The sequence below is a fragment of the Dasypus novemcinctus genome, chromosome 1, assembly GCF_030445035.2.
Source record: "Dasypus novemcinctus isolate mDasNov1 chromosome 1, mDasNov1.1.hap2, whole genome shotgun sequence".
NCBI classification, from domain to species: domain Eukaryota; kingdom Metazoa; phylum Chordata; class Mammalia; order Cingulata; family Dasypodidae; genus Dasypus; species Dasypus novemcinctus.
Window position 1 is genome coordinate 138,206,681 of NC_080673.1, and position 14,789 is coordinate 138,221,469.

Sequence of the window (14,789 nt, forward strand, 5' to 3'; positions counted from 1 at the left end):
TTAAAGCATTTATAAACATATCAGTTTATCAGAGTATATAAATGTAACACACACCCAATAAAAGAATAAAAGACATGAAGCGAAATCACGAATGTGCCAGTTTATACCCATGCAGCCTAAGACTTTATTTTGAGATGAGTACAAACGACAGTTGTTTTGTCACCCTAGTGGAGATAGATAAATCTCTTTTATCCAATCAATATGAGCATCAATGATAGCTGTTGAGAATGCTTCTTTTGCTATTCTATTTGAAGACATAACCAGAAGCACAATAATCAAATATTTAATCCTTGAAAGGAGAACCAATTCTTCTTCCTTCTGACACTTTGCACCATGATACCATTTGTTTCTTAACTCTTCTATGATAAGGCCTCTTTCAAATGATTTCTGTATTGCTGACTGTTCATCTTCTGTAAATAGTTTCAAATGTTAGAAGTCCAAAATCAAGGCACCAGCAAGTCTGTAGCTTTATGTGTAGCTTTACAGTGCTGGCCTGCCACAATCTTTGTGTTTTCTTAGCTGGTTTCTGTACCTCCCATCCCAAGGCATCTCCCTCTCCTGTGACTGCCCTCCTGATTTCCACTGACTTCCAGCTTCTGACTTTCTATAAACTTTTTGCCCTAACATCTCTTTTCTCTGCAGCTATACCAACTTTCTTCTCATTAGTATTTTCATAGAATAACTTTCCATTCTTTTTCAGTCTTTCTGTATTCATGTTTTAGATGTGTGTCTAGTAAACAGCATAAAGTGTGGGTTTTTTTAATCCAATTTGACAATCTTTGTCTTTTAACTGGAGCACTTAGTCCATTCACATTTAGTGTTATTACTGATATGTTTACATTTTTTATGTGCCGTCTTTTTTGTGTTTATATTTGTCTTGCCTGTTTTATGATTTTTTTTTTCTTTTTTCCTGACTTAATTTTTTATTTCCTTATTTTTTTTTATTCTGTTTGTATCAGGTATTAATCATTTGTCTCAACTCCAGATTCACCCTTCTATATTCTGGTACTTTTCAAACTGCACTTCTCCTTGGTCTGGTGGCTTCCACAAATAGGGGACACTAAAAGGAGACTGGAAGGATGGAGAGAGGGAGAAGAGATTTTCCTCCTCCCATTTACTTCCTGATCATGTCAGTATCAGCTCTTCTCAGGACAGCTGTGGTAGTTGGTTCCCAGGCTCCAGCTTTTTTCTCTGGCACTTCTACCATTTTTTGGCCCTTTGCAGGGCATATTCTATAGGATTCTAGGTTCTAATAATCCCACCCTTTTCCTTTTATTCCTCCAGTTTTTCACATTGGCAACTGCTTCCTATACTACTTGTGGCCTTTCTAACATTTTCAGTTCTCCTAACACCTGTTTAAGCAATTCCTTATGGTAAATTCTCTTAAAATAAAGGATATGGGTTTTTTTTCCTTTAGCTACATCAATTTTTTTTCTCTACTAGTTTAGTGGTTTCCATTTTTAATGATTAAAATGTGTACTCAAAATATGTAAGATGAAAGTTAGCCATTACCTTTACCTTTGTGTCAGATTGTATTTTTCAAAAATGATCACAGCAATATCTCTAGTCCCACATGCTCTTCTAAAAGCTTGACACCCCCAACAAAAGGTAGAATGCTTCCCCATTGCTTGAACCTAAGTGTAACTTCATGACTGACTCAACTAATAGAATAGAATTCCACTTGTGCTTGCTTGCTTTCTCTTGCTTACTCTTCCCTCCCTGCTGCCTTTGGAACCCAGACACCATGCAGTAAGGAAGCCCAAACTGGCCCACATGGAGAGAGATAAATGGACAGGTACTGAGGCCTCTTGCCTTGGCCATTATTAGGTGCTAGATATGTGAGTTAATGAACTTTCCTATGATCCAGGCCCCAGAAATCATGGAGCAGAAACCATCCATCCCTGCTGTGTGCTGCTAAATCCTTGAGCCACAGAATCCATAAGCATAGTAAATGGTGGTTTTTTGCAACTAAGTTTTAGAGTTTGTTATGTTGTCACAGTAACTGGGAAATACACTATTGTCATATATTTTACTTCTATCACATATTTTAATTATGTTGTCATAGACTTTAATATGTTTTGCTTTGTTTTTTGTTTCTAGGAGGTACCAGGGATCAAACCCAGGACTTCATATGTGGGAAGCAGGCACTTAACCATTTGAGCTACTTTGGCTTTCCTTTAATATCTTTTAACTCCACAGAATTCTAACTTGTCCTTTATTGCTTTCAGCACTTTGCACGTAGTTTCTACTCTTAAGACTTCCACTGTTGCTGTTCAATCAGCTGTCAGACCAAATGTTGCTCCTTTAAAAGAAATCTCTTATTTTTCCTTGCTTTGGTTTTAAGCAGTTTAATTATTAATATTAACTGTCTAGATATAGATTACTCTTTCACAATTGCTGCTTGCAATTTGTTGGGCTTCTTAAATCTGGATTTCTATCTTTCATCAGTTCTGAGAAATTCTGAGAAATTCTCAAATGTTATTCCTCCACATATTGCCTCTTACCTACTCTCTGGATTCTCATTTTATATATATATATATGTATATATATATCAGACCTTTTTTCTACTTTTCATATCTCTTACCCTCTTTTCTGTATTTTCCATTTGTGTTCTTCTCGTCTTGCCTTATTCTACTTAAGTTCTTCTGACACATATTCTAGTTTATTAATCTCTTCACTATTTCTAATTACTATTAAATCCATATGTTGAATATTTTTTCAGTCTTAAAAGTTCTGTTTGGTTCTCTTTTTTAAAATTGCTACTTTTTTATAGTGTCTTATTCCTGCAGATATTTTTCCAGTCTTTTTTTTTTTTTTTTTTTAACTTTTAGTGTTCTATGATCTGCTAATTTCAATTTCTGAACTTGTTATGGGTCTGTTTCTGTTGGCTCCCAGCTAAATGTGTTACTGGTTTCTTATTAGACTCCTCACCTTGATTAGGCCCTGAGACTTGATTTCTATATCTCCATTGTGTACTACTCTTTTTCACTTTATTGCAGCTAGCCACATTGCCTTACTCTATCTTCAGGAGTCAGTTTGGTGTTTTATTAAGCTCTCTATATTAAGGGCTATGTTATATTATAGAATGTAGGAATTCTTTTGAAACTTTTGAGATAGTAAGAAATTTGGAACTCTTTAATTTTCTTGTACATTGTCTATATTTGGACCAACCCAGTTGTAAGGCCCTTGAAAATAAGGGATAAGTAGCCGTTATAATTCTTACATCAATTAATACAATGATGAGTACATAAGTATACAATAAATACGTATTAATGCTCAGACTTTATGCCTCAACTCCCTAAATGTATGATGCCTTATTATTTGACACTGCCTCTCCATTTAAAAGAAAGTCAATCAATTTTGCACATATTGTTAAATCATTTCCCTTAATATCGCATTAGATCTTAAATAAATGGTTCTCAAAGATTGTATATAGTAGTTTCCTGGAGTGTGTGCTAAAAGCAGATTTTTTGACCCAAACCTGAAAACTCCTAATTCAGTTAGTCTGAGAGAAGCTCAGAACTTTGCATATTTTCAGGTTTCCCAGGTACCTCATTTAATGTATTTTTGATTAACACTTTAAGATACACTGTTTAAGAACTGGAGAATGCAAGTGCAAAGGTTAACTTCATGTGTCAACTTGACTAGTTATAGTGTCCAGTTGTTTGGTCAAGCACTGGCCTGCTTGTTACTGTGAGGGTATTTCTCATAGATCGCTTTGCATTGATAAATCATTTGGTTGCATCTAAGGTGAACAAAGGAGATAACACCTCAACAGTGTGAGTAATCTTATCCACTCAGTTGATTTAGAAAATCAGAATTGAGGATTTCAGAGGGCAGAAGAATTTCTACCTCAACTGTAACATTGGCTCTTACCAGAATTTCCAGGCAGCAAGTTTCCCCGAAGGAATTCAGACTAAAAAATGCAACATCAGTTTCCAATTTGCAGCCTGCCCTACAAAAGTTCAGACTTGTCAAGCCCACACTGCATAAGCCAATTCCTTACAATCTTTCAATATTTTTTATATATATAATGTGTATATGTGTATATATATCCTGTTGGCTCTGATTCTCTGGCGAACTCTGAGATTAATCCCTGTGTTCACATGGCCCTGTTAGCTACTACAAGGAGTAGGGGGGTTTTTTTTGTTGTTTTTTGTTTTATTTTTAAAGCTCTGTATCTCCCATCTCTAATACCTGATGGTATTAGACAGAGAAACTAGTCTTTTTAAAGAACTCTGAGTAATTATAATTAGGCTCATGCTGTACTTTTGAGATGCGGTGTTTATATTATGTAGCCTTTTATTATCCTTGTAGATGAATATTACTGGTAGTAGGTATGGGTTGATTTTGAGCTAGCAAAAAGATAGCATTAAGGAACAACAAATCAGAAGTTGACATGGTTCATTTATTTCCAGCAACAAAAATATGATATTGAGTATTTCCATTGGAAAAGGGCTTTTCCTGGTACATTTCAGGCTCTGACTTCTATATAGATAATGAAAATAATTCTTCTATTTGATAAATTGGTCAAATAAGATTTCAGCAAAAGTTTTTTAGAGTTGGTAGAATTTAGAAGAACTACAGAATCTGTCATAGAATTTGTATGGAGGAAATGAAAACCACACTTAGAAAGGATCATATGTTTTCAACTTGTATCTACCACTTACTTTACACAGCTATATTCTATGGTTTACCTGTTGAAGTTGATTTCATCTGATAAGATAATAAAATTGTATGCTATGGTGCTTAATTCTGACACCCAGATGAGTTATCTTTAGTAATCAAGTAGACAAGATCAGAAGAATGGAGGTAATTTTCTTTAAAAGTGAAATATTTTGAAAATATCAGTTATCAAGATACATTAAGGTGTTTTCTCATTTTACTTCATACAATGTATGGATTTTCCTTCAACCTCTCTCTTCTTCCTTCTATGTTGGTTTCTTGGCCTGGAGATGGTGGGTGGAAAAGATTGATTAAATAAAGAACCAATATCAAACAGGAAGTTTCTTTATTTTCCATATGAATTGATTTTTCCACTTGTGCTTAGAGCTTTGGAGGTATTTGATAAATGTTAATTAAATACTGAATACTGAAATGCTTTGTTCAAACTTTGACTCCTAACTTGATTCATACTATTTCTCTAGGAAGTATTTATTTCTTCCTGGGTACATAAGTTTCAGTTACCTGTGTGAGGTAGTTTGAGATTATTTTATGAATCCCAAAAAGAGGAAGATTATATTTGTAAACTAATCTATTCCTCTGGTATTATACCATTTACATTAAATTCAGTTGAGGGGGTTTTGATTAGGTTACCTGTTAAGATTGACTTAGGGCTTCTGATTGGACTGCATCAGTAAGCATGACTCAGGTTGAGTCCCTCCCCCTTGCTGGTTCTGATATAAATGGACACTCACACGGACAGATACACAGGAAGAGAGAGCTCTGTCATTTTTTATCCTGCCATGTGACAGAAAGGAGAAGGGTCAAACAGCGGAGGCCCTAGGAAGAGCTAAGCCATTTGCCTGATGGCTTACAGTTGAAATTGAAAAGAGAGCAGACTACCCAAGACTGATATAGGAGGCCTGGGAAGAAACAAGCTCTATGCCAGGAAGGAGGACTAACAGGATCACTTAAGCATGAAGCCTCAAGAGGCTGGGCTAACAGAGCTAAAGAGTAAAGGGTGAGCCCAGAGAGGAAGGCTGAAGCCTGGGCAGAGATAATCAGCCATCTTGCTTCACCACATGGCAACACACCAGGATAGTAGCTGACTGGTGAGAAAGCATCTCTTATGGTGCCTAGAGCTAGACTTCTCATAGCCTTGGATCTGTAAACTTTTACCCCAAATAAATCCCCTTTATATCAGATGTCTTATATTTTGCATTGGTACCCCTTTGGCAAACTAATAAACCTACCATATATATTTTGAGGTGGCTTTAGTTTAAAATACTAATTTCTGAAGCAGGGAAAGGTAAGTTGAGGAAGCATCTGACCATTCTGGCTTCATCACTGCACTTACCTTCTGTTAAAAGAGAGAAAGCTAAATGCAGGCATGGGTTAATAAGGGTCAAAGAACATCTTTAGACAGTAATCCACTGTAAACACCTCAACTTTCTTGAGGTCTCCAGTTTAAATCTATAGGTGCTTTACAACTCCTATTTCCAGTTTACTTTTCATCATCGTCCTGGTTTTGAAAGAAAATACCTTATTTTGCAGAAGGCATTCTGATTATTTGACGTCTTTCTCCATTTGCCCCTCTAATTTCATCTGTTCATATGTCATTCCTAATACTTACCTTATAATAAAGAAATCTGAAATGAGGTAAGCTGAATAATTTGTTCCAGGTCACAGTACAAATTGGACCTGTTCAGTCATAGAAAAATAGTAAACTGGTTGTTTCTAAAAGCAAACTGATTTTAGGTGGTTGTTTTTTCTCCTGGCCCTACTACCCCCGATGGTCGCCCTGGATAAGGAGCTACCCTGTGGCAGTGGCAGCAAGGACACCTAGAACCCCAAGAGAAAATCCAGAAAACATCAATCAAGATAGCCAGATTGTGGGCATACTGGACAAGACATTTAAAAATATTATTTTCAGTATGCTCAAGGACATGTAGGAAAATACAGAGAAAGAAGTAAAGTGTATCAAGAAAACAATATTAGAATCTAAGTAGACAAGTTTTTTAAAGGGAAGTTAACAGAACTACTGTAATTGAAGACCACAATAACTGAAATGAGAAATTCCCATGTTGAAACCATGAAGGTTTCAACAGCAAGTTGGAACTGGCAGAAGAAAGGATTAGTAAACTCAGATCCTAGACAATTGAAATAAGTCAGACTGAGGAGCAGAAAGAAAAAAAAGAAAGCTGAAAATTGCCTGAGATCTGTGGAACATCACCTTGCATGCCAAGATATGCAGTGTGAGCATCTCATAGAAGAGGAGGAAAGGAGCAGAAGGAATATTCAAAGAAATGATGAAAAACTTCCCCAAACTGGAAAAGACATGAATATGCACATCCAAGAAACTCATCAAACACCAAAAAAAGATAAATTTTAAGAAAAATATGCCCAGACACATAGCAGTCAAATTCAAATACAAAGGACAAAGAGTTCTGGAAGCTGCAAAAGAAAGGTGACATTTTATGTACAAGGGATTACTAATTAGATTATAGTGACGTTTCTCATCAGAAACCATGGAGGCAAGGAGGCAGTGGGTTGAAATCCTTAAACTACTGTGAGAAGCAAGTTGCCAACCAAGAATTTTATATCTAGTGAGACCTTTCAAAGATGAGTAAAACATACCCAAATAAACAAGAGCTGAGAGTTCATTTCCCTACAAGCAATGCTAAAGAGAGTCTTTCAGACTGAAAGGAAAGAACATTAGACAGTAGAATAAGTGGCAGAAATACAGACCTCTAAAAAGGTAACCATTTAGGGAATTATAAATGTCAAATCTATTGTATTTTTTTTTTCTGGTATATAATTCCACATCTTACATCTTACAGATGCTAGAATGCAAATGCATAAAAAGTAATGATAAAACTGTATAGAGTTGTAGACATACAGTGTATGAAGATATAATTTGTAACAAGTTCCAAAAAGTGAGGGGCAGAGGGATATAGGAATGGTATATGTGTATGCTACTGAAGCTAAATTGATATCATATAAAAAATGATTGTATAGGGAAGCAAACTTGGCCCAATGGATAGGACATCCGCCTACCACATGGGAGGTCCGCAATTCAAACCCCGGGCCTCCTTGACCCCTGTGGAGTGGGCCCATGCGCAGCGCTGATGCACGCAAGGAGTGCCGTGCCACACAGGGGTGTCCCCTGTGTAGGGGAGCCTCACACACAAGAAGTGCACCCCGTAAAGAGCCGCCTAGTGCAAAAGAAAGTGCAGCCTGCCCAAGAATGCTGCCGCCCACACAAGAGAGCTGACACAACAAGATAACAGAACAAAAAGACACAGATTCCTGGTGCTGCTGATAAGTATGGAAGCGGTCACAGAAGAACACACAGCAAATGGACACAGCGAGCAGACAACTTGGGGGGTAGGAGGGGGGGATTGATTAATTAAAAATTTATTTAAAAGTTTCTTAATTTTTTAAAATGATTGTTATAGATTTAGGATGCTATATTTTAATTCCAGGTAACCACAAAGAAAATATATGAAGAATATATCCAGAAAAATGGAAAGGGACTCAATATGGTACAGAACCAAAAAAATGAAATAAATATGAAAGTAGGCATTATCAGAAGAACTGTGGGTCAAAAATGCATGACTTGAAAAACAAATACATATTTTTTTTAAATAGCAAAATGTTAGAAGAAAGCCCTGTATTAACAGTAGTTCTTTTAAATGTAAATGTATTAAACTCCCCAAGCTAAAGGCAGGGATTTCCAAAATGGATTTTAAAAGCACAAACCAACACTGCTGCTTACATGACACCTTAAACAAAAAAGACATAAGTAGGTTGGAAGGAAAAAATATATATATACCATGCAAATAATAACCAAAGAGAGCTGGGATAGGGGATAGCTCTAATAATATATATAAAGTAGACTTTATATCAGTAAGACAGAGGAAGATATTATTTACTGATACATAGGTCAGTTCAGCAAGAACACATAACAATTATATATGCACCTAATAACAACCCCCAAAATACACTAAATAGATGTGAAGGAAGAAATATGCAGTTCTACATTAATAATAGGAGATGTTAATATACCACTTTCAATAATGGATAGAACATCTAGAAAGAAATTCAGTAAGAAAATGCAACCTGAATGCTACTGTAAACCAATTAGACCTTACAAACATTGGTAGACATTTCACCAAAACAGCAGAACACACATTTTCTAGTGCACATGGATCATTCTCCACAATAGACTATATCTTAGATCACAAACAAGTCTCAATAAATAAAAAATTATGGAAATGATAAAATATATCTTCTGTAACCATAATAACACTGGAAAGTAATAAAGGGAGAAATGGAATATTCACAAATATGTGGAAATTAGCCAATGGGTCAAAGAGGAAATCACAAGAGAAATTAGGAAATACACTGAGGTGAATGTAAAGCACAGCATATGAAAACTTAAGGGATGCAGCAAAGGTGGTGCCAAGAGGGAAATTTATAGCTCTAAATGTGTACACTTAGAAAAGGAGAAATATTTCAAATCAGCTAACAACACTGGAGGATCTAAAAAAAAAAAAAGAAGAAAATCCAACTGAGACAAAGGAAGGAAATAGGAAAGACTACAGTGGAGATAAAAGAAATAGAGAATTTTAAAACCAATGGAATCAATAAAACCAAAAGCTGGTTCTTTGAAATGATAAATAAAATTGAAAAAATCATTAACTAGGCTGACAAAAAAAAAAAAAAGACATAACTAAAATTAACAATTAAGAGGGGGACAGTGACATCCCAAGGAGTTTTTTTAAGCTATAAAAGGATACTGTCAACTGTATACCAACAAATTAGAAAACCTACAAATGGGCAACTTCCTAGAAACACAACTACCTACACTGAATCAATGAGAAATAGGAGATCTCAAGAAACCAATACCTAGTAAAGAGATTGAATCAGCCATCAAAAACATCCCAACAAAGAAAAGCCCAGGGTCAAATGGCTTAACAGGGGAATTTTACCAAACATTCCAGGAAGAATTAACATCAATCATCCTCTAAGATTGAAAAGAAGGGAGTACTCCCTAACTTATTCCATGAGGCCAACATCAACTTCCTATCAAAGATAAAGATACCAGAGAAAGTTACAGACATCCCTTATGAACACAGATGTGTAAATCCTCAAAAAATATTAGCAAACTGAATCCAACAGTATAGTAAAAAAATAATAATACACCATAATCAAGTGAGAATTATCCAGGGTATGCAAGGCTGGTTTAACATAAAATCAATTCATATGATGCATAAAAGACTTGGCAAAATGCACCAGCCCTTCCTGATTATAAAAATAAACACTAAGAAAACCAGGAATAGGGAAGCACATTTGGCTCAAATGATATAGAGTCCACCTACCACATGGGAGGTCCAGAATTCAAACCCAGGGTCTCCTGACCCATGTGGTGAGCTGGCCCACATGCAGTGCTGATGCATGCAAGGAGTGCTGTGCTATGCAGGGGTGTCCCCTGTGTAGGGGGGCCCCACGCACAAGGATTGTACCCCATAAGGACAGCTGTCCTACACAAGAAAAGCGCAGCCTGCCCAGAAGTGGCACCGCACACACAGCAAGATGACACAACAAAAAGAGACAGATTCCCAGTGCCACTGACAAGAATACAAGTCGACACAGAAGAACCCAGAGTGAATGGACACAGAGAGCAGACAAGGGGGTTGGGAAGGAGGGGAGAAAAGTAAATTTTTTTTTAAATCTAAAGAAATAAAACTAGGAATAGACTTCCTCAACAAGATGAAGGGCATGTATGAAAAACTCACAGCTAACATCATACTCAATGGTGAAAGAAAGTTTTACCTCTAAGATCAGGAACAAGACAAGTAAGAATGCTTACTGTAGCCACTGTTATTCAACATTGTACTGGAAGTGCTAGCCAGAGTAATTAGGAAAAAAAAAAAAAAGTCACCCAAATTAGAAAAGAAGTAAAATTTTCCTTATTTGCAGATGACATGATCCCACATACAGAAAATCCTGGAAGGGGGAAAAAAAAAATAGCACAACAAACCTACTAAAGCTAGTAATGAATTCAGCAAAGTAGTGGGTAAAAGATCAACACCCCAAAATCAGTAATGGTTCTGTATACTAGTAATGAACAATCAGAAGGCAATATCAAGGGGGAAAAAATCTTTATAATAGCAACTAAGAGAATCAAATATCTAGGAATAGATAAGCAAGTCTTGTATACAACTACAAGTCATTGTGTAAAGAAATCAAATAAGACCTAAAGAAATGGATATTCCATGTCATGGATTTGAAGGCTAAATATTATTAAGATTTATTCTACCCAAAATGATTTACATATGCGATCCAATCCCGATCAAAATTCCATTCTTGTTATGCAGAAATGGGTAAGACAATCATTAAGTTTATAAGGAAAGGAAAGGAGCCTGAATAGCCAAATCCACCTTGAAAGGGAGAACCACACTGGAAGACTCATACTTCCAGATCTTAAAACTTATTGCAAACATTTATAAAGGACTGAAGTGGACTTCCAGGATTATTAGAGAGATACAGGATTCATGTCTCTCCTAGAAAAATAGCTAGAGGACAGGCAGAAAATATTTTAAAAAACATGTTTTAGGGTTTAGGACACTAGGGGAGGCTGGACACCACCCAGAAGAGAGGGGCAAAGGAAAACATTCTTGACAGTAAAACTAAAAGCTTCAGCTGCAGCTTCCAGTGCCCATCCCCCGGCCCCCATACTGGAAGCAGACAGCTTTGAATTCTCCAGCCTCTGGTGACCAGCTACAGACAGAGACGGCCACAGGGGTACAAATCCCCAGGAAAGGGGAAAGAAGGATGAAACCTAAGGCTGATTCAGATTTTGACCAACAAATTTGGTCTGCTCTGTCCCATGAACCCTTCCAGGCTGGATGGGGCCTTCCTGGGAGCTGGCAGTGGATGAAAGAGATCCAACTCTCAAAAACACCCTCCCTATGGAACAGGACTGATTATTGAAGACCCGGAGAGGAGTGGAATTATTTCCTACCTGGGAAAAGTGAAGGAGCTTCTAGCAAAGTTCAGAGAACAGCCTCTGAGAAAGTCCGATTTGTAAGGCTCTGAACAGCCCTGAGGCAGTAGTTGTTGTGGTAGGTGTTGCAGCAAACACACTCTGACCAGGGTTTGAACTGAGAGGACTACCAAAGAGTGCCATCTACTGGCAAACCAACGAAGTGCATGAGAGGAAATAAAAAATAAACAAGAGAGGCTTTGGGGGGCCTTTACAATCTCACTCTTCAAAGCCTTGGAAGGAGATCTGCAACCCATTACTAGGTCCATGATCTGGATTTGAGCAACTAAACAGGGCTAATCCTAAATTGCTAGAACAAGTTGAGCCAAAAATCAAAGAATGACAGTAACACAGTCTCCTGCCAATAAATACTTGTGCAAAATAGAGAAAATGAGCCTCTGAATAAACTCACCATCATAACCAGATGCCTAAGTATCAGCAAAAAGTTAGAAGCAATACTAAGAAAATGGAATATATGGCCAAGCAAAGGGATCTATCAGAGCCCCAGATGTGACACAGGATTTGGGACAACTAATCAATGAGGTCCATACAAATCTCCTAAGTTAAAACACAAGTTAGATAAGATGGCTAAAGAGATAAAGAACATTAAGAGAACACAAGGCCACTGCAAAGAGGATTTGAAAACCTGAAGAGAAAAATAACAGACTTATGGGAATGAAAAACACAATAGGTGAGCTCAAACACACATTAGAGGCATACAACAGACTCAAAATGAGAGAAGAAAGAATAAGTGATACAGAAGACAGAAGAGCTGAAAATGAAGACAGAAAAGAATGGAAAAAACTGAGCAGTGGCTCAGAGAACTGAATGACAACATGAAATGCAACAACATATATGTCATGGGAGTTACAGAAGGAGAAGAGAAAGGAAAGGGGGGGCAGAAAGAGTATTTGAGGAAATCATAGCTGGAAATTTCCCAACTCTCATGAAAGAAATGAACTTACATGTCCCAAAGCACACTGTACCCCAATCTGAATAAATCCAAATAGACTGCCTCCAAGACACATACTACTCAGAATGTCAAAGTCATAGAGAAAATTCTCAGAGCAGCAAGGGAGAAGCAAAGCATCACATACAGGGATGCCCAGTGAGACTTAGTGCAGATTACTCTTCAGAAACTACATAGGCAAGTGGACAGTGGCATGATACAATTAGGATACTGAAAGAGAAAAACTGCCAGTCAAGAATTCTTTATCCAGCAAAACTGTCCTTCAAATATGATGGTGAGTTTAAAATAGTCACAAATAAAATGAAACTAAGAATTAGTTAAAAAGAATCCAGCTTTGCAGGAAGCATTAAAGGGAGCCTTAAACCCTGGAAGAAAAGGAGAAACTTGAAGCAGAGTGTAGAAGGGAAGGCTACCAGAAAGGATAACCAGGGAAGCGGATGTGGGTGACTCAACTGATAAGAGTGTCCACCTACCATATGGAAGGTCTAGGGTTCGATACCCAGGGCCTCCTGACCCGTGTGGTGAGCTGGCCCATGCACAGTGCTACTGCATGCAAGGAGTGCCGTGACATGCAGGGGCACCCCTGCGTAGGGGAGCCCCATGCACAAGGAGTGCACCCCACAAGGAGAACTGCCCCATGTGAAAAAAGCTCAGCTCTTCCATGAGTGGCGCCACACACAAGGAGAGCTGACACAGCAAGATGATGCAACAAAAAAGAGACAGTTTCCCAGTGCTGCCTGACAATGCAAGTGGGCACAGAAGAGTACACAGTGAATGGACACAGAAAGCAGACAACGGGGTGGGGGGGGGGGGGGGGGAGGAAGGGGAGAGAAATAAAATAAAATAAAATTTTTTTTAAAAAAGGATAACCAGAAAAGTAAAAAAGATAGAAAATGATACAACATATGAAAGCAAAAGAATAAAATGGTGGAAGTAAATAATGCATTTACAGTACTATTGAATGTGAATGGCTTAAACTCCCTAATCAAAAGATTATCGATTGGGAAGCAGCTGTGGCTCAATCAGTTAGGTTCCCATCTACCACATGGGAGGCCCTGGGTTCATGTCCCAGGGCCTCCTCGTGAAGCAGGCTCACCCATACACTGCAGAGTGCACCCACAGGCACCAGAGAGAGCCGACTCAGCAAGGTGACACAAAAAAAGAGACAAGCAAAAAAACACAGAAGAGCGCACAGCAAATGGACATAGAGCAGACAGCAAGCAAGCTGCAAGGATGGAGAGGAAATTAAATAAATACAGACACAGAAGAACACACAGCGAATGGACAGAGAGAGCAGACAGCATGCAAAAAAAGCCATGGGGGGGATAAAATTTTAAATTTTTTAAAAAATTTTTTAATTAAAAAAAGATTATAGACTGACAGGATGGATTTAGAAAACATGAGCCATCCATATGCTATCTTCAAAAATTTAACGTATACCCATGGATACAAATGGCTGAAAGAGAAAGGTTAAGAAAAGATATTCCATGCAAATAGTAACCAAAAAAGAGCAGCCATAGCTATCCTAATATCAGACAAAACAGACATTAAATGCAAAAAAAGTTATAAAAGTTGCAGAAGGCCATTATATATTTATAAAAGGGACAATTCACCAGGAAGAAGTAACAGTCATAAATATCTATGCACCTAAGCAGGGTGACCCTAAAATACATGAAGCAAACTCTGGCAAAACTGAAGAGAGAAATAGACATCTCTAGAATAAGAGTTGGAGACTTCTATACACCACTCACATCATTAGATAGGACAACTAGACAGACAAAGAAACAGAGAACGGGAACAGTATGATAAATGAGTTCGACCTAACAGACATATACAGAACATTGCATCTTAAATCACTGGGTTATACATTCTTATCAAGTGTCCATGGATCTTTCTCCAGGATAAACTACATTTTAAGGCACAATGAGGTTCTCAATAAATATAAAGAAACTGAAATTATACAAAGCACCTTCTCAGATAATAATGGAATGAAACTGGAAGTCAGTAATAGACAGGGGGAAAAAGTAAATTTGCAAATGGGTGGAGGCTGAACAAATTCCTAAATAATCAGTGGGTCAAAGAAGAAATTGCAAGTGAAATCAGTAA

At 37.4% G+C, this 14,789-nt stretch overlaps 2 protein-coding genes across 3 annotated transcripts in view; one reads left to right on the plus strand and one right to left on the minus strand.

The window, feature by feature from the left end:
• The window catches only part of UBA6 (ubiquitin like modifier activating enzyme 6), an 85,848-nt gene extending 81,732 nt beyond the window's left edge, over positions 1–4,116 (plus strand). Inside the window, exon 28 of the mRNA XM_071216214.1 lies at positions 2,101–4,116. Coding sequence (XP_071072315.1) covers positions 2,101–2,160 — 60 coding nt within the window. The 3' untranslated portion in view covers positions 2,161–4,116. The remainder of the gene's footprint in view (positions 1–2,100) is intronic.
• A 272-nt stretch (positions 4,117–4,388) lies between these two features.
• Positions 4,389–14,789, minus strand: part of STAP1 (signal transducing adaptor family member 1) — a 62,730-nt gene continuing 52,329 nt past the window's right edge. For both annotated transcript variants that reach the window (XM_004466871.4, XM_004466869.4), the window contains one exon: positions 4,389–4,949. In XM_004466871.4, the coding sequence (XP_004466928.2) occupies positions 4,888–4,949 (62 nt within the window). In that variant the 3' untranslated portion in view covers positions 4,389–4,887. The remainder of the gene's footprint in view (positions 4,950–14,789) is intronic.